The 23,171-nt window shown below is 38.6% G+C and overlaps 1 protein-coding gene across 2 annotated transcripts in view; it reads right to left on the bottom strand.

The window, feature by feature from the left end:
* The window catches only part of SRP54 (signal recognition particle 54), a 44,661-nt gene that overhangs the window by 10,422 nt on the left and 11,068 nt on the right, over positions 1 to 23,171 (bottom strand). The window contains exons 8-16 of one of the 2 annotated variants that reach the window (XM_058162255.1): positions 22,165 to 22,315; positions 19,591 to 19,739; positions 19,149 to 19,249; positions 18,953 to 19,039; positions 18,737 to 18,810; positions 18,535 to 18,643; positions 17,823 to 17,993; positions 16,169 to 16,264; positions 15,416 to 15,541 (exon numbers count right to left, since the gene is read on the bottom strand). In XM_058162255.1, coding sequence (XP_058018238.1) covers positions 15,450 to 15,541; positions 16,169 to 16,264; positions 17,823 to 17,993; positions 18,535 to 18,643; positions 18,737 to 18,810; positions 18,953 to 19,039; positions 19,149 to 19,249; positions 19,591 to 19,739; positions 22,165 to 22,315 — 1,030 coding nt within the window. In that variant the 3' untranslated portion in view covers positions 15,416 to 15,449. Of the gene's footprint in view, positions 1 to 15,415; positions 15,542 to 16,168; positions 16,265 to 17,822; positions 17,994 to 18,534; positions 18,644 to 18,736; positions 18,811 to 18,952; positions 19,040 to 19,148; positions 19,250 to 19,590; positions 19,740 to 22,164; positions 22,316 to 23,171 lie in introns of those variants that run through there. The other variant, XM_058162256.1, reaches the window with a different exon arrangement.

Genomic DNA, 23,171 nt, shown 5'->3' with positions numbered 1-23,171 from the left:
ATTCAAATATTAGGTCAAGAGGTTTTGGTGTTGAAAAAATTCCTTCTAAAATATTGAGGGATAGAAAAGAATATGCTTTTTTTCGTAAATGAGCTTAGAAACCGCCAGGTATGGTATAGATGGAATGTGCCAGCCGGATTAACAGTAAATTATATGGGAGGGAAGTATTGTCTTAACGCAGTTACTAAAGCAAGAGATTTTTATATTAAGGTAATGAAGGCTGGAAGTTTACCAGTCTTAGAAGTTAAGGTGGGAGGAGAAGTGGAAGTGGCTAAAAAAAGGGAGAAGGAAGCAAAGCAAACACAATTTGAAATTGGGGCTGTAGCTTTGGAAGAAGAAATACAGAAAATAGCAGGGGAGGAGCAAAGGATGGTAATCTCTAAAAGAGAGCAAGGAGTAAAGAAGCAACATTGTCAGATGAAAAGTGTTTCCTTTTATGGGAAAGGGTAAACTGTAAGTGTAAATTTCTGAATATAAAAGAAATAGAAAGAATAATGTGCATTTGTTTGAGTCTGTAAGTTAAATGTGGGTGTATTATAATTATGCTATTACTATTATATATGGTGGATTTATCTGTTTTGGATAAAAATTGAAAGTAAGAAAGGATAATTTTTTTTCAATATATATATATATATATATATATATATATATATATATATATATATATATATATATATATATATATATATATATATAATGTTTTATAGATGGTATTTGGAAATTAAGTTGGGGTGTATTTGTTTTAATTTGTAAGTAAAATATGGGAGATATATTTTATTGACGTCATTTTATTAATGGTGGATTTAGTTACTTCGGATAAAAATTGATGTTGGGTTTAAAGTGTTGCGGGGGGAATTAAATTAAAAATTAAAACAGAAAGCAAGTTGCTTAAGGTTTAAAATGTTAAAATGGTCATAAAATATTTGTAATTTATTGTGATGGAAATATGGGGTGTGTGAAAAATTGAGATAATGTCAGTGTAATATTGGAACATGGATTATATGTTTGTTATCAAAGACTGGAGGTCAAAAATATTGAACTTGTTGGAAACCTCAATGTACCAGACTGAAAACCCACAAGAAAATATACCGGAATGAGGAAGATGGGCTGACTATATTTAGAACAATTATTGGATGAAGAAACATCAAATATTTTATGAACGAACATTTCTTTCTTTTTTGTTTTTTTCTATGGAGGAGGAGAGTTGAGGTTTTAGGGGAGGGATTATTATTATTATTATTATTATTATTATTATTATTATTATTATTATTATTATTATTTATTTATTTGATTTTTATACCGCCCTTCTCCCGAAGGACTCAGGGCAGTGTACAGCCAAGATAAAACAAACGGTACAATATACAATTAAAATACAGATTAAAAACTTATTATATATGGTGGATTTATCTGTTTTGGATAAAAATTGAAAGTAAGAAAGGATAATTTTTTTTCAATATATATATATATATATATATATATATATATATAATGTTTTATAGATGGTATTTGGAAATTAAGTTGGGGTGTATTTGTTTTAATTTGTAAGTAAAATATGGGAGATATATTTTATTGACGTCATTTTATTAATGGTGGATTTAGTTACTTCGGATAAAAATTGATGTTGGGTTTAAAGTGTTGCGGGGGGAATTAAATTAAAAATTAAAACAGAAAGCAAGTTGCTTAAGGTTTAAAATGTTAAAATGGTCATAAAATATTTGTAATTTATTGTGATGGAAATATGGGGTGTGTGAAAAATTGAGATAATGTCAGTGTAATATTGGAACATGGATTATATGTTTGTTATCAAAGACTGGAGGTCAAAAATATTGAACTTGTTGGAAACCTCAATGTACCAGACTGAAAACCCACAAGAAAATATACCGGAATGAGGAAGATGGGCTGACTATATTTAGAACAATTATTGGATGAAGAAACATCAAATATTTTATGAACGAACATTTCTTTCTTTTTTGTTTTTTTCTATGGAGGAGGAGAGTTGAGGTTTTAGGGGAGGGATTATTATTATTATTATTATTATTATTATTATTATTTATTTATTTATTTATTTATTTGATTTTTATACCGCCCTTCTCCCGAAGGACTCAGGGCAGTGTACAGCCAAGATAAAACAAACGGTACAATATACAATTAAAATACAGATTAAAAAACTTATTATATAGTTGGCCTAAAAACTTTAAAATATATAAAACTAAAAAAACCCTTAAAATTAATAATAGAAAATTTAAAACCAATAAAATTTAAGCCAGCCCCGCGTGAATAAATAGATGTGTTTTCAATTCGCGGCGGAAGGTCCGAAGGTCAGGTATTTGGCATAAACCCGGGGGAAGTTCGTTCCAGAGGGTGGGAGCCCCCACAGAGAAGGATCTTCCCCTGGGGGCCGCCAGCCGACATTGCTTGGCGGACGGCACCCTGAGAAGTCCCTCTCTGTGAGAGCGTACGGGTCGGTGGGAGGCATGAGGTAACAGCAGGCGGTCCCGTAAGTACCCAGGCCCTAAGCCATGAAGCACTTTAAAGGTAGTGACCAAAACCTTAAAGTGCACCCGAAAGGCCACAGGTAGCCAGTGCAGTCTGCGCAGGAGCGGTGTTACACAGGAGCAACGCGAAGCTCCCTCTATCACCCGCGCAGCTGCATTCTGGACTAACTGAAGCCTCCGGGTGCACCTCAAGGGGAGCCCCATGTAGAGAGCATTACAATAATCCAAGCGGGAAGTAACGAGCGCATGAGTGACTGTGCACAAGGCATCCCGATCAAGGAAGGGGCGCAACTGCCGAACCAGGCGAACCTGGTGGAAGGCCCTCCTGGAGACGGTCGTCAAATGATCTTCAAACGACAGCCGTTCATCCAGGAGCATACCTAAGTTGCGCACCCTATCCTTTGGGGCCAATAACTCGCCTCCAACAGTCAGCTGCGGCTGCAGCTGACTGAATCGGGGTGCCGGCATCCACAGCCACTCCGTCTTGGAGGGATTAAGCTTGAGCCTGTTTCTCCCCATCCAGACCCGTACGGCTTCCAAACACCGGGACAGCACTTCAACAGCTTCGTTGGGGTAGCCTGGGGTGGAAAAGTACAGCTGGGTGTCATCAGCGTACAGCTGGTATCTCACCCCAAAGCCACTGATGATCTCACCCAATGGCTTCATATAGATGTTGAACAGAAGGGGCGAGAGGATTGACCCCTGTGGCACCCCACAAGTGAGGCACCTCACGGCCGACCTCTGCCCCCCTATCAACACCGTCTGTGACCAGTCGGAGAGATAGGAGGAGAACCACCGATAAACGGTGCCTCCCACTCACAATCCCCCCAACCGGCGCAGCAAGATACCATGGTCGATGGTATCAAAAGCTGCTGAGAGGTCTAATAGGACCAGGGCAGAGGAATAACCCCTGTCTCTGGCCCTCCAGAGATCATCCACCAACGCGACCAAAGCTGTCTCCATACTGTATCCGGGTCGGAAGCCGGACTGGAACGGGTCTAGATAGACAGCTTCATCCAGGTATTGGGGTAGCTGCCGCGCCACAGCACTCTCTACAACCTTTGCAACGAAGCGAAGGTTGGAGACCGGACGATAATTACCCAAAATAGCTGGGTCCAGGGAGGGCTTCTTGAGGAGGGGTCTCACCACCGCCTCTTTCAAGGTGGCTGGGAAAACCCCTTCCAACAAGGAAGCATTGATAATCCCCTGTAGCCAGCCTCGTGTCACCTCCTGAGTGGCCAGTACCAGCCAGGAAGGACACGGGTCCAGTAAACATGTGGTGGCGTGGAGCCTCCCCAACAACCTGTCCACGTCCTCGGGAGCCACAGGGTCAAACTCATCCCAAACAGACTCAACAAGATGTGCCTCCTCCCTCTTGCTTGGATCATCCCAATTTCGGTCCAGACCATCCTGGAGCTGAACGATTTTATCGTATAGATAACCACTAAACTCCTCGGCACGTCCCTGCAAAGGGTCATCCCGCACCTCCTGATGAAGGAGGGAGCGGGTCACCCGAAACAGGGCGGCCGGACGGTTATCTGCCGACGCAATGAGGGTGGAAGCGTAAGAACGCCTCGCCTCCCTCATTGCCACTAGGTAGGTCCTAGAATAGGACCTAACTAGTGTCCGATCAGCTTCGGAATTACTGGACCTCCAAGTACTCTCTAGACGTCTTCTCCAGCGTTTCATCTCCCTCAGCCCCTCGGAAAACCAAGGGGCTGGACGAGATCTACGCCGGGTCAGAGGCCGCAAAGGCATGACAAGGTCCAAGGCCCCAGCCGCGGCCTGTTCCCAGGCCACAACTAGTTCCTCAGCCGAGCCGTGGGCCAGATCCTCATGGGTGGAGGGAAGTCAGAAATCACTCTTACTGCTTTATTGCTTACCCTTGGTCATTCTATTTCTCTGTTTAGGTAAGGAAATATCTCTGAAATGATGACTGAATGGGGCATGAATTGTTAGTTTGAAATAAACTTAGAAAAACCTACTGGATCAACAGAAGGCAATAGGTCTTTTTTCTCTTGCTGCTCATCATCTTCATCTGTACTATATTCTTCCATGGTTTCACCACTTGCAAAATGGATAACTCTTCTTGGAATTTTCTTCTTTTTTCCCATGACACCAAGTTCCACATTCTCAAAACCTCTGTCTCCATTTGTATTTAACTATAATAGACATTACAATATATATTGAGTCAATCTTTGTCAGCAATGGCATATCAGATCTTTCATGGCTTGAAGACAGAGAAAGGTTCATTTTTCAAAGTGTAATTTTATTTTTGAAGTTGATTTGATTTTCTAGAGTAAACATAAAATTGTGTAGGATTTCATAATGCCATAATGCTAAATGCCAACCAAAATTGATTAATGTACTTTTGAGAATATTAATTTTCAAGAAGTGTTCATGTATTCTACAATATTACTAGGAGTTAAATCATTTTTTTATTTTGAATTTAATGTTAATCAATTTAGTACTGCTAGAGCTATAATTAAAGGTTTTGCTCAAGGCTACCTAGCAATTTCTGACTAAATTGTAATTCAAATTGGAGATTGGAGAAGTCATGACATTACTGAAATCTGATGGTATAAAATCCAAACTATGAGAAAAACTGTATATTTTCCTTTTCTATAAATTATAAGCAAAAGTTGAAATTTTATATTTTCAACTGGTACTTCGCAATTTCACAGAGACATTACTTTCAGCATCAATCCTAGTATCTTCAAGGTTCTCGCTGGCCCCCAAAATAACAGAGGTAACTAGAAAACCAGATGTTGCAATTTTAAAGGGAATTTCTATATTTGCTGCTGTTTACCAGCATTCTATTGAAAGTTGAAAAAGATAAGCCATCATAAAGAGTATGACAATAATAATAAGTAAAGGAAGGTAGTAAAACTTAAACTATGCTTCCAAAGAGAGAAAAAGGAAAAAGGCTGAGGTTAGTCAAAATACCCAAACTTTTTCTCAGGACATAGAAAGAATTATTGAGAATTAAACAACCAACGGTCACACAATATTTTGTTCACAGGAATGCCCAAGATACACACTAATCATTCAACTAGTACATATAGCTTAATTGGTGACAATAGTACCAAACAGCACCTATATCTACAAAAGATAATGTTACCTAGTTTGGGTAATGAAACCTCTGCAAGAAAACAACCCAGTTTAGACAGCATCAAGGACCCCTCAGGTTATAATCCAAATTTCCTCACAGAAAAAAAATCAAGCATTTTATCAAATACACAGAACAGTGCTGCCCATTTTAATTCTGATTTCTTATAAGTTCAAAATCTACAGAAACATTACAGATACTTATTATAAATTAGATTTAAAGTTAATTGTCCAGAAATCTGACTTTCACATGTGATATTTCTACTTAAATTCGATTTAAATTAAGGTAATAATTCTGAAACAATAACTCCATAAAAGGTTACGTGCTGATCTCATATGTTTAGTAATTTAGATTTCTACAGCCACTCAACTAATTATATATTCTGGGTGGTGTAATGTACAAAGTAAAAAACCCAATGTAGTATCATAAAAAGCCAAAAATTAAAAAAAAAAAGATTATCACAACACAGAATAGACATATGCTATAAGCATACAAAACCAATCAAGATAATGAGTTAAATCTATGGAGTAATGAAGGTTCTTGACTACATTTTCAATCAGTCACCATCTCTTGCTTAATCTATTGCAATGAAAAAAAAATGATATGTGGGAATGAACTTGGGAGACTAGGAAAATAAATGCTACCAAGGGAATGGTCAAATAAGAGGCAGCATCGCCTAAAGTTAGATAGTGGATGGGGCAAGAGGCTCAGACCACCTTTAGTTTCTTGGCCTGTATAGGAGACCAGGGAAGGGGTTTACTATATAGTTACTCTAATCGTTATAATTGAAGACAGAAAACATATTTACAAGATATGCTAAGATAGGGTTTGCCTTAATTATATTTTATCATAATGTAGCAAACCATAACCAATATTTTGGTAATCCCTTTCCTTTCACTTAATATTTCAATTATTATGGTGGTCAGGCATTTGAATTTTTAAAAAACAAAAACAAACCAGAACTGGTTGAAGAGTTGGAGACATCATGAATGGTATGAGGAGGAATGGGTAGCCTTCCCCAAACTTTTGCTTTTCCCATTCTACTCTACATCCAACTGTAACAAGATAGTAAAAAAGCCAGAAAACAGAGATACTGGAATTAGAAAGGGTCCATTTTGTATTCTGTAGTTTCTCCTTCTCATTCCTGTGACAGGAGACAAGAGGTAGAGCTGAGTAAAGTGATTAGCATCTTCCCACCAGGCCAGTGACAGACAGACAGATGACTTAGATAAACAGACTTAACACAGACTATGGTTAATACAGTCTTCAAATTGTATAGCATGCTAGACATAGCAATGCAATACTTATTGGATTGCAAAACACAAATTACCTTTGGTATCTGAAAACTATGGATAATAGGCAAATGCATCCAAAATATATGTAAAGAATGCTTGTTTTAGTTTTAAAAGTCACTTCTACTACATCCATTACATGTACAGCAACTGTTGACAGCCCTTTGCCAGGTTTATGCAATTAGCTGAAAGTCGAAACTGTTCTTCATTTAATAATTGAGCAGGCTGATTTGTAACAGGAATTTGCTTACAGAGTTACAAGAAATCAAAACAATGAGTGTAAATAATACCGTATCAAGGTAAGCAGAAAAAAATTGTCCATCAATGTTAAATAAATAAGCAATATTTATAACTATATTTATATGAAAAACTGGTACTACTAATGAATTCATCTATTAGTAAGTAATTACATACAGTACATTAAAGTCTAAGAATTTCTAAATCTTCAGGCTTTGTCAATCAAGATTCAACTATATCCAGAATTTGTTTAAATTAAGCCTGTGCACCTACCCGTTAGCAATGGAAAATTTGTATTTACTACTGATTCTCTTTGAAGGCCCAGTTATTTTGTTGGCAAATTAGTACAATCTTGGTCTCTATAGCATAAAGTTTCAGATTTAAAAAAAAAAGTTATTTAGATGTATGAGAATATGGATTTTTTTAAAACAAAACAAAACCCTGCCATATTACAATTCTAAGACCTATACCACAACATACTGCCAACTTTGTATGAAAAGGTATGGATAAGTAACAGCATAGAACAACTTTCTATGTATGTTGCAATGTATTAGAAAGCAGATAGATATTATGAAGCAACACTGCAATAGTAACAATAGTAACAATTTCCTCCAGTTCCCTCTATTTTCATATGGTAATCCATACTGATACTTTCATATTCATCACACTATTCTATTTTGAGATAGGCAATGTTGGGTACAGCACAAAAAAACGATAAGCAGTAAGCAATAAAAAAAAAGTGAAGGTGGGATATGAGAAAAAAAAATGATTATATTTAGTTATGCCAGCATCATTTGTTGTACTTCTCTATATCTTTCTAAAATGTAGCCTACCTCTGTTTCTACTTCACGCATATACTAATTCTGACACTACCTTTTGTTCTTTAAACTTCTTATTTTGCCTCTGGAAGGTTTCATTAAATCCAACCAGCTTTACTTTAAAGTCTCTCCCTTCCACTCAACCAATTTATTTTTCTTTCAGATACTTGTCCTGCGATTTGATCTTTGTTTATTCTCTCTGTATGATCAGGAAATTTCAGTACACTTCTTTTGTACCGATTACTTATTTGTTCTTCACTCTACTGTTTCTTATACACACAATATATATTCACAGTTCCTGGAAGCTGGTTTGAACGGGTGACAACAGGCTTCAGTTGAACCCTGGTAAAATAGCATGGCTATAAAGGGTATGCAGAGCCTCGGGATCTAGAGGCTTATCATCTAGTTTTGGATGGGCTTGCACTATCCCAGACAGATCCTGAGTTCAACTTGGGGTTCTCCTGGAGCAGTGATGGCTAACCTTTTCTGGACCGAGTGCCCAAAGCATGTATGTGCGGGCCTGAACCCCCAAAATGCAATGCATGTGCAGCCCCCCTGCATCCACTTCACTCCCATGCATGTGTGTGGCCCCCACATGCGCCCTACCCCAGCGCATGTGCGTGCCCCCCCCGCATGCACCCTGCCCCCCACACGCAGCCCCATACACACAGCCCACCCCACGCATACGCGGCAGAGACCCAAAGCCCAGTTGGCTGTTAGGAGGCCCATGCACATGTACAATGGAGCTGAACTGGGGTGATGGCTCACACACTATCAGAGAGGGCGCTGTGTGCCACCTCTGGCACGTGTGCCAGAGGTTCACCATCATGGTCCTAGAGACTTATGACTCCTGCTCAAAGAGCAGGTGGCAGTCATGATTAGGAGTGCCTTTGCACAGCTTCATGTTTAGGAGTGCCTTTGCACAGCCAACTGTTCCCTTTTCTGGATTGTGAGGCCCTGTGTTCAGCCACTCACACCTACATCATCTCCTGCTTAGATTATTGCAACACACTCTTCATGGGGTACTCTTGAAGAGAATTTGAAAACTACAATTGGTCCAGAATGCTGAGGCACAGAGAGTTTTGCAGGCTCCTAGGGTAGCACATGTAACATCACTGTTACATGAGTTGCAATGTCTGCGAAACTGCTTCCAAGTGCAATTCAAGGTTATCACCTTTAAAGCCCTCTACGGCATGGGTCCAATATATCTGCAGAACCATCTTTCCCCAATGGGATTGGCCTATTCCACTCATGCTGGCAGAAAGGACCTACTGAGGATCCCATTAACCAAGGAATTTTGGTTAGTGGGATCCAAGAGAAGAGCCTTCTCTGCCATGGAATATGCCCTTTGGAATATCTTGCCACAGGAGGTGAAATCCACCCCCTCTTTTAGCCTTCAGTAAAAGCCTTAGAATTTGGCTATGCTGGTTTGCATGGAGTCCTGAAGCAGAAGTTGTTGGTTGGAGATGGTTGTGCAGCAATGGAGAAGGCCACCACGTGTCTGTTCCAAACTCTGAGTTTTTAGTTTGAATTTTTTTTATAATTTTAATGTTTTTATAAGGATAACTATTTTTGATATTTGTATATTTTACCAATATTACAACACTCTCTAAGTGGTTTACAGAGTCAGCATATTGCCCCTAACAATCTAGGTATTCATTTTACCAACCAATTTTATCATACTGTAAGCCACTCAGAATTCCCTCAAACTGCAAGGTGGGCAGCAAATAAATGTAATAATAAATAAAATAATAAATATACGACAAGCCTGTACTCGCTTTCCTTTTAGAAAAGCTGTTAACATCTGGGGGGATTTCTGAGGCTTTAGAAGCCAGATGAATTTTTTATTTTGTGTTGTTTTGCCAGTTTATATTTTTTTACTTTATATTTACACACAGTTTATATTTTAGTGTTATAAGGAGATTTTTGGTTTATTGCTTGATTTTGTTGTACATCACCCAGTCACATTGTTTGAAATGGGCACCTTTTTAAATCTAGTAAATAAATCTATGTTACCACATGAACTTAATTATCCCATTCTCATTTCATTCACATTTTTAATGATTCTCCCAGCACACCAACTCTCCATTCTACCTAAATGGACAGAAGCATGCTTTTATCACGATTTTTCTTCTTTCAACAAATGTTTTGTGCTTGTAACAGATGACGTATTACTGAAATTGGGTATTACCTTGAAGATGAGGGGAAGAGATGCTGCCTAGAGAATGATCAGATAAAAGGGGGAAGAACCTGCAGCTGCTCAATGGTCAGAGGAAAAAAAACTTAAGGACCTGCCCTAAATTGATCAGACTATAGTCGGCAGGAGATTCTGCTAATATAGCCTTACAATAAATTAGAATGAGCTCATCTGGTTCACCTGTTTTTGTTTCTCTATCCATTTTCTCTTCTTCAAGAAATATTCTACCAAAGTACATAAATTCATCTATTTATTCTAATTGGTTCCCCAAAGAGAGAGATTCCAGAAAAGAGCAAGAAACGTACATGGGTAATGCTAGTTCTTTCTGGCCAACTCTTCCTCCCCCACTTCCTCCTCCTATCTGTTGGATGACAAATTTTGGGAAGCTCCCTAAATTTGTATTATTTTATGCAAAATACTTTGATACCTCTGAGCCAATTTATATGCTACTAAAACTCTCTTCTGTGCAAACTTTAACTGTATGAAATGATGCATAATAGGACAAAACATTTTGTGTCTCAAATGAGTACAAAATGCATCCAAAACCCACGACACGTGGCTCCAATGGTACTGAAATTTGGCAAATATCATAAAACATTTTATGAATAAAATTATCATAAAGCATTTTATGACATAATACAAAATGTCATAAAACCTTTCCTGTGGCCAACTCCTGATGTTTATTTATTTATTTATTTATTTATTTATTTATTGTTTAAATTTATATACCGCCCTATCTCCCAAAGGACTCAGGGCGGTTTACAGGCATTTAAAAAACAGGTAAATACAATCTAAAAACAGTTAAAAAACTTATTCTAAAAGCCTAAATTAAAAATATGAAAATAAAACCCAATTTAAAAACCGTAAATTAAAATCTAGCTCAGTCCTGCGCAATTAAATAAGTATGTTTTAAGCTCGCGGCGGAAGGTCCGAAGGTCCGGAAGCTGACGAAGTCCTGGGGGTAGTTCGTTCCAGAGGGTGGGAGCCCCCACAGAGAAGGCCCTTCCCCTGGGCGTCGCCAGACGACATTGCCTCGCTGACGGCACCCTGAGGAGTCCCTCTCTATTAGAGCGCACGGGTCGGTGAGAGGTATTTGGTAGCAGTAGGCGGTCCCGTAGATAAGCTGGCCCTATGCCATGGAGCGCTTTAAAGGTGGTCACCAAAACCTTGAAGCGCACCCGGAAGGCCACAGGTAGCCAGTGCAGTCTGCGCAGGATGGGTGTTATGCGGGAGCCACGAGGGGCTCCCTCTATCACCCGCGCAGCCGCATTCTGGACTAACTGTAGCCTCCGGATGCCCTTCAAGAGGAGCCCCATGTAGAGAGCATTGCAGTAATCCAGGCGAGACGTCACGAGTGCGTGAGTGACCGTGCATAGGGCATGTTTGACAATGCTATACAGTTCAACGTACAATTCAACATATTTTCAAGGCAGATATATCTCTGAATATCTCCCTGAATTCTTAAGTAATTTTCCAGTGAAGGCAATGCATTAGTAGCTCTGCTATTGTTGAAGACACTGAGGAATCTGATAAGAAATGATGACCCAAGAAGTGTCTAGTCAGTTAAAATACAGGATACAATTATAATAAACATTTACCTCAGCAACCAAACTTCCAAAAATTACAAGATTCCCTCATGGATTGACAAGCAAGATTCCTCACTTGACCACAACATAAAGAAAGTCCTCAACTTATGACCACAACTGGGCCCAAACTGGGACCTTCCCTATTTTATGACTTTTTTGCATTCTTGTTAAGCAGATCACTGCAATTGTTAAGTGAGCACAAAGCCGTTATGTGAATCTAGCTTTCCCCCATTAACTTTACTTGTCAGAAGCTGGTTGGGAAGGTTACAAATGGTAATCACATGACCCTAGGACAGTGCAACTGTCATAAAAACATGCCAGTTACCAAATGCCTGAATTTTGATCATGTGACTATGGGATGCTGCAACAATCCTGTGAAACAGATAAACCTCCAAGTGTTTCAACGACCCTCTAAAAGGATGCAAATGACCAGCTATCTTCAAGCAATATAAATCCTTCCATTCCCCGATATCCTGCCATAGCTGAAGAAGCTTTTTAGATGAGAAGCAAAACATCTTCAAGGAAAAAACAAGAAAGTCCAGTTGCCTCCTGAAAAAGCACCTTTGGGATAACCATGTCCTAGATGAGTGAGAATCCCTACAGAATCCTGTGAAAACCGATCATGTCACTTTTTTTCCAGCGCCATTGTAACTTCGAACAGTCACTAAATTAATGGTTGTAAGTCGAGGACTACCTGTACATTCTTACAGAAGAGGTTAGTATTGGAAACTGAAAAAGGAACCCCTGGAGGCATGGGGATAATTTGGAAGAAGCAGATCTTTCATGAATCAGCTGCTAAATATCAAGCACACAGGTTATGCTAGCATCTTCACTTCCTTAAGCATTTCTGACCTGGAACTACATAACCACTCCCAAAAAACGCCTGCCTGCCATGCAACACCGCATAACATCATATATATAAACACATATACACATCATTCATATATATATATATATGAATCTATCTATCTATCTATCTATCTATCTATCTATCTATCTATCTATCTATCTATCTATCTTCTCCAGGTGGGTCCTTCTCCAGGCGTGTTGAGCTACAGCTCCCACCAACAGATGACAGGGGCTGCACTTCAACACATCTGGAAGGTAAAAGATCAATCAATGCTCATTTTCCTGCGGTTCCAAAGCAGGAAGGATACCGCTCAGGGAAGAAGGCGGCCTTCTCGCCTTCTGCTCCAGACATGGAACAGAAAAGGTAGCTTCACCTCCGTCGCCCCTTGTCCCAGGAAAGGCTGAGGCGTAGCGGATGAGCCACGGGAGGAAAGAGCCAGCCAGGCGCCCCGTGGATCCGGCGCGGGTGGAGTTGGGTGGAGGAAAGGGACACTCACCTGTTCCTGATCCATGGCGTAGGCAGCGGCGGCGGCGGCAGCGACTGGGGCACAGTATAAGGAAAGAGCAGAGAGCCCCTGCTCCATAGTCCTCTCTCCCGTTTCCGACTGAGAGACCTTCCCCGCGACGATCGCGCCAGGCAGGCCAAGCCCTCCTCCGGGGCGGAGGCCCTGCCTGGGAAATGAGCTCACAGAGGACGGTGCCCCCACACCACGCCGGTCACACCCCCGTCTTGGTGGTTGCTAGGATACCTCGTAGAACTGTCTCTCTCTCAGGTGCCAGAGGAGGTGGGCCCGCCGCTTGGTGACCGAGAGAGACCGGCGTGTGTGTGTGTGGTGGGGGGCGCTGTCGCATGACATGCAGATCCGGGCCGTCTTTCGGTGAAAGCACAACGAGGCACGTGACTGTCCCCGTTTGGAACGTTTTACTATAAACCGGTTTCAGAAACTTTTCCCACGTGCACTGAAACACGGTGCAATATCCCCCGTCAACGTCTTTCCCCCCCCCCTTCAATTATTTTCCGTCATCTTTCATCAGCCCACACTGGATGCGGCTTCAACGAATTTTAACTATAGAGTCACAAACATGATCCACTTCAAGGCCACTAGTGTTCATAAAGCAAACCCTAGGAAATGAAATTGCCATTTCCTACTGACCATTTTAGGTTGCTGTCCTCACCTCGGCAATGGAAGAGTCCAAATCTTTTTGAACTCCCGATCTTCTCTGGTATAAAGCTGCTAATAACCAGAGTTGACATCTTTCAACCTGGCTGCTTCCCATGAAGCCATCAGATGTCTAGACCAGGGGTGTCCAAACTTGGTCCCTTTAAGACTTTTGGACTTCAACTCCCAGAGTTCCTCAGCCAGCTTTGCTGGCTGAGGGACTCTGGGAGTTGAAGTCCAAAAGTCTTAAAGGGACCAAGTTTGGACACCCCTGGTCTAGACTAACACTGATGATGTTACCTAGTGTGGATGATGAAATGTCTGCAAGAAAACAACCAAGCTCCGAGAGCACCAAGGATCCCCTCATGTCTTAACAGACTTGGATTTGAAAACTTATGTTTAAAATTGCTGGATTAAACAATTCTTTCACTATACTTCATGTCCCAATCTCACTTCTTTCTACTGATCTTTACCAGCTTACAAAGAATATCAGAATAGATTGTGAATTTGCATGTGTTGGGTTTCTAGACACAAAATAAAAAATTAAAAAAATGTTCTGTTTCATAATATAAAATCCACTTGATAAGTCATACATATTTCTGTGCTCAGACACAAGCCTTTGGAAATGGGAAAACCAAATGGATACAAATACAGGGCAGTCTATATGTTAGCCACAATGTTGTTTCCCTTTAGAAAACTTGTGGGTACAATATCACATCCACCTCATATTTAATAGAACAAAATAGTATGCCTATTACTATTAGCCATATGTGATAAGATGTATACATACCAATTACATAGTTGGGCTTTTGCAATGTGCTAAATCAAAATCAATCAACACTATGATTTAGCATTTTGTTGATCCAGCTGGTATTGATTTTGAGGAAAGCCAAACAATATTTTTCAGATAATGTGACAGTATTCTAATTTATATCAAAGGATTTAGTCAAAATTGTGTTTCAAAGGTGTTTGCTTTCTATATGAATGGTAATTTTCTTGTGGGTGGATGTAAAGAAGAACAAAGGATTTGACATAAACACAGTATCCTAATTTATCCTGGAACTGAAGTTAAACCTGAAGATATAATTTATCTGAATACCCCCTGCAACAAATTTACACAAAAAACATTTGCTGGAGACATTGGCTCTTCCAAATTACCTGATAGCGAACTATTAGGAAATAAGACATAACATTTTATTATTGCTGCCCAAACCTAACCTCGAGGGAGGTTAAAACTGAGAAGATTGAAATTCATTCTTGAAGCATGCGGTCAACAGTAAACACATCCTTGCAACAGTCTTATTTCTAAAGTTTGTTGTGACTACAAAAATCAGCTCTTAAATTTACAACCAAGTAAGTTTATTTTACAATATATTTGTGACAAACTGGCATTGACCAAAGATCTGAATTGTTTACAAATATAACGGTTGCCATTTGAAACAATTTAAGAAGTTCCTCTAAATATTAAATTTATACATGATTTATTTTTAAACAGGTCCAAGAAAATATTAAAACTGAAACATTAATAAACTGAAGTCAAACTAGAACCACTTTCTAGACATAAAGACTGGAAAATCTCCAAACTGATGTTTTAGAAATATAATTAAAGCTGCATTAAAGTTCTCCACAGCAGAAAAGGTGCTCTCATTCTTTTTAGAAATACTCCAGCAAATAATAGTCAATAAGTCAGTTTATTAAGGCTGCTTTTACATGTTATTGAATCCCATCATGCCTTTTATATTTCCAGCAGCACCCTGTTGAAACTGGCGCATCATTGACTGCAATCCTGCCATGCCACCTGTAATGAAATATTAAACTTAAATGTAATTTATTTTTAAATGTTTAAATGTTAAATTATTTTTCTACTGCTTCTTAAATAGCAATCATTTGTATCACATTCAGTATCTCCTTGATTCAAAAACAGTTGCAAAGAACATTTAGTGGAACAATGTAGTGTCCATGCAACTAGAATGTATAAACGCTTCTACCAATATTGATAAACTCTTGTACATTTTTTGAATTCCAGACATTATGATACATAAAATGAAACAGAAAAAGAAAAAAAGGAACCACTTTAAAAAGGAGATATGGAACATATTAAGGAAATATAGAAAAATAAATGAAACCATAACTGGGGGGGGGGGTTGTATCTAGCTCTCAAATAATCTAATTGTTATGAGATTTCTAATAAAGTAAGATCGTGCAAAATATCAAGACAATCTAAGTTTATTTACTAAAAAATATTGTGATTTTTTTTCATTCCAGCATAATACACAATATGTACTGCACAATAAATATAATTTTGTCATAGCAAAATGGCTGAATTCAGTCTCTGAGAGGTATGGAAGGTAGTCTTTAAATATTTATTAAACAACAGTACCTTTCCAGCCCACTCCTGCAGCAAGAAAAGAAAAAGCATAGTTACCCATATGATGAAGAACTCTAGGATCCATCATCTTTGCCATCTGTTGGTTGAGTTTTGCCATCTGGGATGGATTTACATTTTTTGACATATCACCTCCTTAAAATAAAGAAAAAGTAAAAAGGAGAAAAAGAACAGTAATGGGGTATTTCAAAATAGCCCAAAGCACACACTCTGCTAGAGAGAAGTTCCCTGAAGATGGGCTCCGGAACAAATTTGAAACCTTGGAAGATTAAACCTCTGATCCTGGTGACCGACCTAGATTGGATCCTACATTATCATCCTGGGACACGTATACCGTATTCACCTTCATTAATATTTCAAAATAGTGATGAAAATTCTCTTAGCCTCTTCTGATTGGTATCTGGCAGTGAAGCATTTTAAATATTGTGAAGGATTAAAATCAGCCTCACAGTCTGAGTGGTTGCTAGAGACAGAAGTTAACACAAGCAATGTAAACAAATATTTCAGCTTTTCGTGTGTTTAGTATCAATAATGATAGTTTTCTGCAGAAATTTCATAAATGTATGAAAATACTTTTCTTTCTGCAGCAAATTTGTGCAGATTAGCTGTCATTTCTAGACCTAATTACTACGTTTCCATTAAATGTGTTAATAGCTTTTCAAAAATTTACTTATATGTACCAAATTTTAATACAGTTAGAAATTATAAATTATTTTCTAGAATTTATGGGCTACTTCATAAATGATTTATGTAGTAAGACTTCATATCTCTTTTTCCTTTCCATGTGCCTCTCAATCAATCAATTTTTATTACGGTCACAGACCAGCATTACATGCCTCTCAAGGTAGCAGAAGCTATTTTTAAACCTGTTTGTCTGGCTGGCTATGCTTCGATGTCTTCTGCCTGATGGTAGAAGCGAAAAGAGACACTGGACAGGATGTGAATCATCCCTAAGTATCTTCCTTACTCTACTGAAACAGCGAGACCTGGCGATGTCATCTAGTAGTATTAGAGGGCAACCGATGGTTTCTTATGCCAAATTGATCACTCTCTATAGTGCCTTCCTGTCTGCAGCTGTTAGACCAGCATACCATAGTATTATACAGTATGTTAGGACACTTTCTATCATAGATCAATAGAAAGAAGTCATCAGCCATTGTTCCACCTGATTTTTCCGCAGGACTCTAAGGAAATGAAGTCTCTTTTGAGCCTTACTAACCACTAGGGACGTGTTGTTTTTCCAGGTGAGATCTTGACTAATGAGCACTTCCAAGAATTTAAAAATGGGACATTACAACTGTTATAAATATAAACCAGTTGCCAAGCATCCAAATTGTAATCATGTGACCACGGGAATGCTGCAATGGTCATAAGTGGTGAAAAATGGCCATGTCACTTTTTTCAGTGCTGCTATAACTTTGAACGATCACTAAATGAACTGTTGTAAGTCGAGAACAATCTATATGTGCACCAGGGGTAAAATCCAGCAGGTTCTGACAGGTTCTGGAGAACCGGTAGCGTACATTTTGAGTAGTTCGGAGAACTGGTAGCGTAAATTTTGCAGTATCATTCCCCTGCCACACCCACCGAGCCACACCACGCCCACCAAGTCACACCCACAGAACCAGTAGTAAAAAAATTTGGATTTCATCGATAAGCACATATGGTATTCAAAATATGCATTGATCCTCACCTTTAAAAAGTCCTTTAATGCCTCCCATCTTTTTCACCATTTGTGCAAATTTTGTGTACTGTGTCAGGAGTTCTTGAACATCTCTAGTTGAAACACCAGAACCTCTTGCTACTCTTTGGATTCTTCCTGGTTGCTTACTGAAAACTTTGGCTCCATCTGTACTATCTAGTTCTATAATTAAGAGAAGCAATGGATAAAGGAGGAATTAATCATGGATAATAGTGTCAAAAAGTTGAGATGTCAATTTAATCATTTTTTAAAAAAAAGATAATTTGTCTCAAAATTCTGTACTTGATTGGTACTGTTCTATACCTTATATAAGACATAAACCAGTTTTAAAAATGAAGCAAATACTACAGATTCAATATAATTAATAAGGTTGTAATTACATCTGCTGAAGAAAATAAAAGTATAGGTTGGGATTTAATTTGTATTAGTGAAGCACCTAATAATGAAAGATGGGGTATCAGAGAAAATTGATACCCTATTCCTTTTCTCCAGAAGCAAGTCTATACTCATGTTGCTCCCCCCCCAAATAATCAAAGGGAGCCTTCTAGCCATAGAAAGGAAAATCTGAATCGTGTTCAGTGTTTAAATCATAATGAATCACAAAATGAAAAATATACAAATATATGTTTTGGATTTTTCATTATTCTGACAACAGCATAAACAAATTTCAACCTTCGTAATTCAGTTATTCTAGAAATGTTACCTTGATCATTCATACTGTCCATTATCGTCATCAGTTTTTTTAGCCGTGCCATTGATTCCTGTTCATTGCCTTTACTCATGAAATCTGTTCCAAAACCAGGGATCATACCCTATAATAATTTCAAAAAAAGTGTTAAAAGCCACTTTGAAGTGAATATTAATGAATTAAGTGGTTTTTAGATCACTAATCTCATTATATTTACCAGTATTTGACTGAAGGGCCCCATTTTCATGATGTTTTGGAACTGTTCATACATATCTCTCAATGTGAATTGACCTGAATGGTTAAAACATTAAACTGCGATTATTAAATCTGTACACTGTGAATCAGATGGTTCATCCCATCTTTCAAAACAAAATGGACAAGAGAATTAAACAGCAAACACTGCTATATTAGCAAAGTTTGGGGCATGGCTTACCATGTTTTAGTTTCTCTATGAGAGCCTCATTGTCATCTAATTTCAATTCATTTACTTTATCTATCAATCCTTCAATATCTCCCATGCCTGTAATATAAAACACATTTCTTTAACAACTGAAACATAATCCATTACAACTCAAAAAAATATATATATCAATTTTAGCAATTAAATTTTTGCAGTGAACAATACATACCAAGAAGTTTACTGATAAAAGGCTGCGTTTTAAAAGGTTCAAAGTCATCTATATGTTCGCCAGTTCCAATAAAAATGATTGGACTTTTAGTTGCAGCAACTCTGTAGTGAAACACAGATTTATACTTTTGTATCTTGGCCTCAAAATGAAAGATTTAAGAAAGGAATAGAGTATACCTCTTGTGCATTAAAGGCTTTGAAATTTGAAGAATTCACTCAACCCTGATAGTTTAAAAACTCAGTTTTTTCTCCCACTATCAACAAAATACAGTAAGCAATAAAGAAACAATAGTTCTTCATGCTTCAATTTCCCCAAAAAGCAACGCTAAAACAGCTGAAAAATCTATCAAATACAGGATCAACTCTGCCTTTTCAGAACTCTTTATTTTATACAACTATTTACACAATGTTGTTTGGCCCATTATTAAGTAAAAAGCACTTACGCACTCAATGCTCCACCTCCCTTGGCATGGCCATCAAGTTTTGTTACAATTACAGAAGCAACATCAACTTTATCTTTGAAAGCCTTTGCTTGAGCTTCACAGGCTTGACCGATAGAGGCATCCATCACATATACTATATTATCTGGTTGCTGGAAGCAATGACGCAAACAAAGGGAAACAGAAATTAGGCGCTCTTATCCTTACTCTACTTCAAAGCTGTAATAAACTGTAAGTCATATTAAACATCTAACTGTGGGATACTGGTTTCATTCAGGGAGATGACAATGATTGCTTCATGAAAATGCCCATGCTTTTTACATTTCAATTATTTCAATGTGTAATGATCAAATCTCAATCAAATCTCAGTTGGAAAGCACTTTCCATGTAAGTAAATAAATCCAATATTCAATCCTTTTTGTCTTCAGGTGGGTGGAAGGGAACACCTTGCCTCCATCCTGGAGAGCTGCTGCCAGTTGTTGTACGTAATTTAACCTAAATAAAATATTTATCTACTTCAAATTTTGGTTTAATTTTTAATTTGTAGAAAAATGGAAATCCAACTTTTTTTTTGGTGTATTCATAGTACATTTTACTCTACAGGTAGTCCTTGCTTATAAACCGGGGTTGTCAAACTCACGGCCCACGGGCCAGATGCATCATGTGCTGGCCACACCCATGCCCAATTTAGTGAAGGGGAAAAAAGTTGCAGTACATCATGTGACACCATTGTGACACCGCAACTTTGACACCCTGTTATAGACAAATCTCTTAGTGACTGTTCTAAATTACAATGGATCCCAAAAAGGTATTACGACCCAGATTCAAAGTTCTGATGTCTACTGTCTTCTCACTGTTACATGATCGCATTTTGGATACTTAGCAACCAGCCTACATTTGTGGCTATTTGCAGCATCCTGTAGTCAGGTGACTACAATTTACAAAATTATACAGCTTCACTTAATGACCACTGCAACAACGTGTCACAAAATCGGGATGGTTAGATGATGACCCACTTAATGACCAGCCTGCCCCTGTAATTTCAGGCTCAACTGCAGTGGAAAGTCAAGTACTACTGTGTTTCTCCGAAAATAAGCCATCCGATAATAAGCCAAAAGCCAATTGGGCTTTTGAGCTCATGCACTAAAATAAGCCCTCACCCTCCCAAAAAAAGGCCTCCCTGAAAAAATTTAATTGCATGCACAGCTGGTCCCTGCCATTTGCTCTGGTTAGGGTTAGGGAGACAGAGCTGAAAATCAGGTAAGATGGCAAGAGGAGCCCCACCTTGCTCCATGCACCCCAAAATAATAAGACCTCCCTGAAAATAAGGCCAAGCGCTTATTTCGTGGTTCAAAAAAATATAAGACAGGGTCTTATTTTCAGGAAAACATGGTATATACATTTCCATACATTTATAGTAGCATCAGTATAATGAGTTCTGTGTTAGCCCTTGAAGAGTGGCCATTTTGAGTGAATTAGTTTCTTTACAACTGTTCCAAATTCAAATAGAAATGAATGCTGTTAATCCTATGCACCCATTTTGTAGTCCCTTTGAATGCAGATGATGAGTTGGGTAGCATATACCGTGTTCCTCCAAAAAGACGACCCTCATTGAAAAGAAGCCCTATCACATTTTTGAGCGTATGCTATCATATTAAGCCCCACCTACAAAATTAGCCTGAATTAAGAGCCCACCCACCCTGGGGTGCAGGGGGTGGGGTGAGGCACACAGGTAAAAAATAAGCTAGAGTTGGGATGGGGGGGATGGAGCTGCCTTACTAGGCCTCGCATACACCAACATCTGCCTCACTTTCTTCTGCAGCCGCTTGCTCCCACTTGCATGCATCACCCCGGCCTCTGTTTTGCCTTCAGAAGCCTGCCAGAAGGAATCTGCAGCTGATAACAGAGCTCCAGATCAATATGGAGCTCTATTATCGGCTGCAGAGGGCTTTCTGGAAAGCATCTGAAGGTAAAACAGAGGCCGGGGTAATGCGTGAGAGTGGCAGCAAGTGACTGCAGAAGAAGTGGGCCAGCAGTGGGCTCCTGCTGGGTGGGGCTGTCGGTGCCACTGCCCCGAGGTGAGTCAATAATTAGAACCCTCCAAAAAGAAGGCCTAGCTGTTTTTTGGGGGGTCAAAAGAAAATAAGACCCAGCCTTCTTTTTGGAGAAACACGGTATATTTAGTCATTGATTAATTAGATAGGCTTATAAACAAAATGCACTATATGTATATTTTACATCTGCTGTATACTGAAGATCTTAATATATAATTTTAGAACAGGAAAAGATTCTATAATCTCCTGATAAAAGAATACTTGAAAGTACATTTCCAATTCAAAATAGCTTATTGGACATATCCAAATGGACTTTCATTCATGTATCAAGATTTCTTTGCTCCATTCCATACCAACCCAAATCTGCTCCAAAAAAAATCCATTATTTTTCTAGAGCAGATTTGTAAGGCATGCTGGCAAATGATCAGCAACAGATACTACATTTGCTTACCATTCAAGAAGCATTGTAGAGTTTGTAAATTCTAGAATAACTTTCATTCAGCATTATCCAAACAAAACTTACTATGGCATTAGCGACTTGTAGCATTTCTTCAAACAAAGAGTCTTCCTGCTTGTGACGACCACTTGTATCAACTATTATTATTTCAAAGTTTTCATTCTTGAATTTTTCAACACCTTCTGAAGCAATAATTACAGGATCCATCTCTGTGTAACTAGTTAAAAGAAAAATGCATGTTTAAAATAATATGAAGTTATAAAATTACTCAGAAGCAGGTGATGAGCTACGTAATGGGGAAAGCACATTTTATTACTACAGGCAAGGAAGAAAGGGAGCGGGAGATCCATCATGTGGTGGTGGGGGATCAGACAGGCTCATTGTACCAGTCAAGAATTACCAAGGAACATATTCTGAATGCCTTACTAGTTACCTCTACCTCTACTCTTATCTCTATTTATGTTAAAAAGCTGACAATCAAGACTAATTTATTTAAATGAAGAATTCTAATAAATTGCATTGATTATTTTACAGTTTTTATCATATAAATTAACTTGTAATGTGCATTCTTATTGGTACTGCATATTGTAGCATATTGTATGAATCTAGCTATTATTATTATTATTATTATTATTATTATTATTATTATTATTATTATTATTATTATTATTATTATTATTATTTATTATATTTGTATACCGCCCATCTCCCGAAGGACTCAGGGCGGTTCACAGCCAATAAAACAACAGAAAACATATACCGTATATACTCGAGTATAAGCCGAGTTTTTCAGCACATTTTTTGTGCTGAAAAACGTCCCCTCGGCTTATACTCGGGTCTATATGGCTTATACTCAAGTTTTTTTTTTTTTTAAGCCCCTCGGCTTATACTCGAGTATATACGGCTTATACTCGAGTTTTTTTCTTTTCTTTTTTTCACATTTTACCGGACTGAAGCCCTGCCGGTGCAGTGAGAGGGCGGGGCGGGGGAGCCGCCAGCCTTCTCAGCTGAGGGAGGGAGGGTTTCCCCAACCGGTAGGTGCCTCATTTCCCACCCTCGGCTTATACTCGAGT

Source organism: Ahaetulla prasina, chromosome 1 (genome assembly GCF_028640845.1).
Source record: "Ahaetulla prasina isolate Xishuangbanna chromosome 1, ASM2864084v1, whole genome shotgun sequence".
Lineage (NCBI taxonomy): Eukaryota > Metazoa > Chordata > Lepidosauria > Squamata > Colubridae > Ahaetulla > Ahaetulla prasina.
This window is presented reverse-complemented; position numbering and strand designations above follow the sequence as displayed.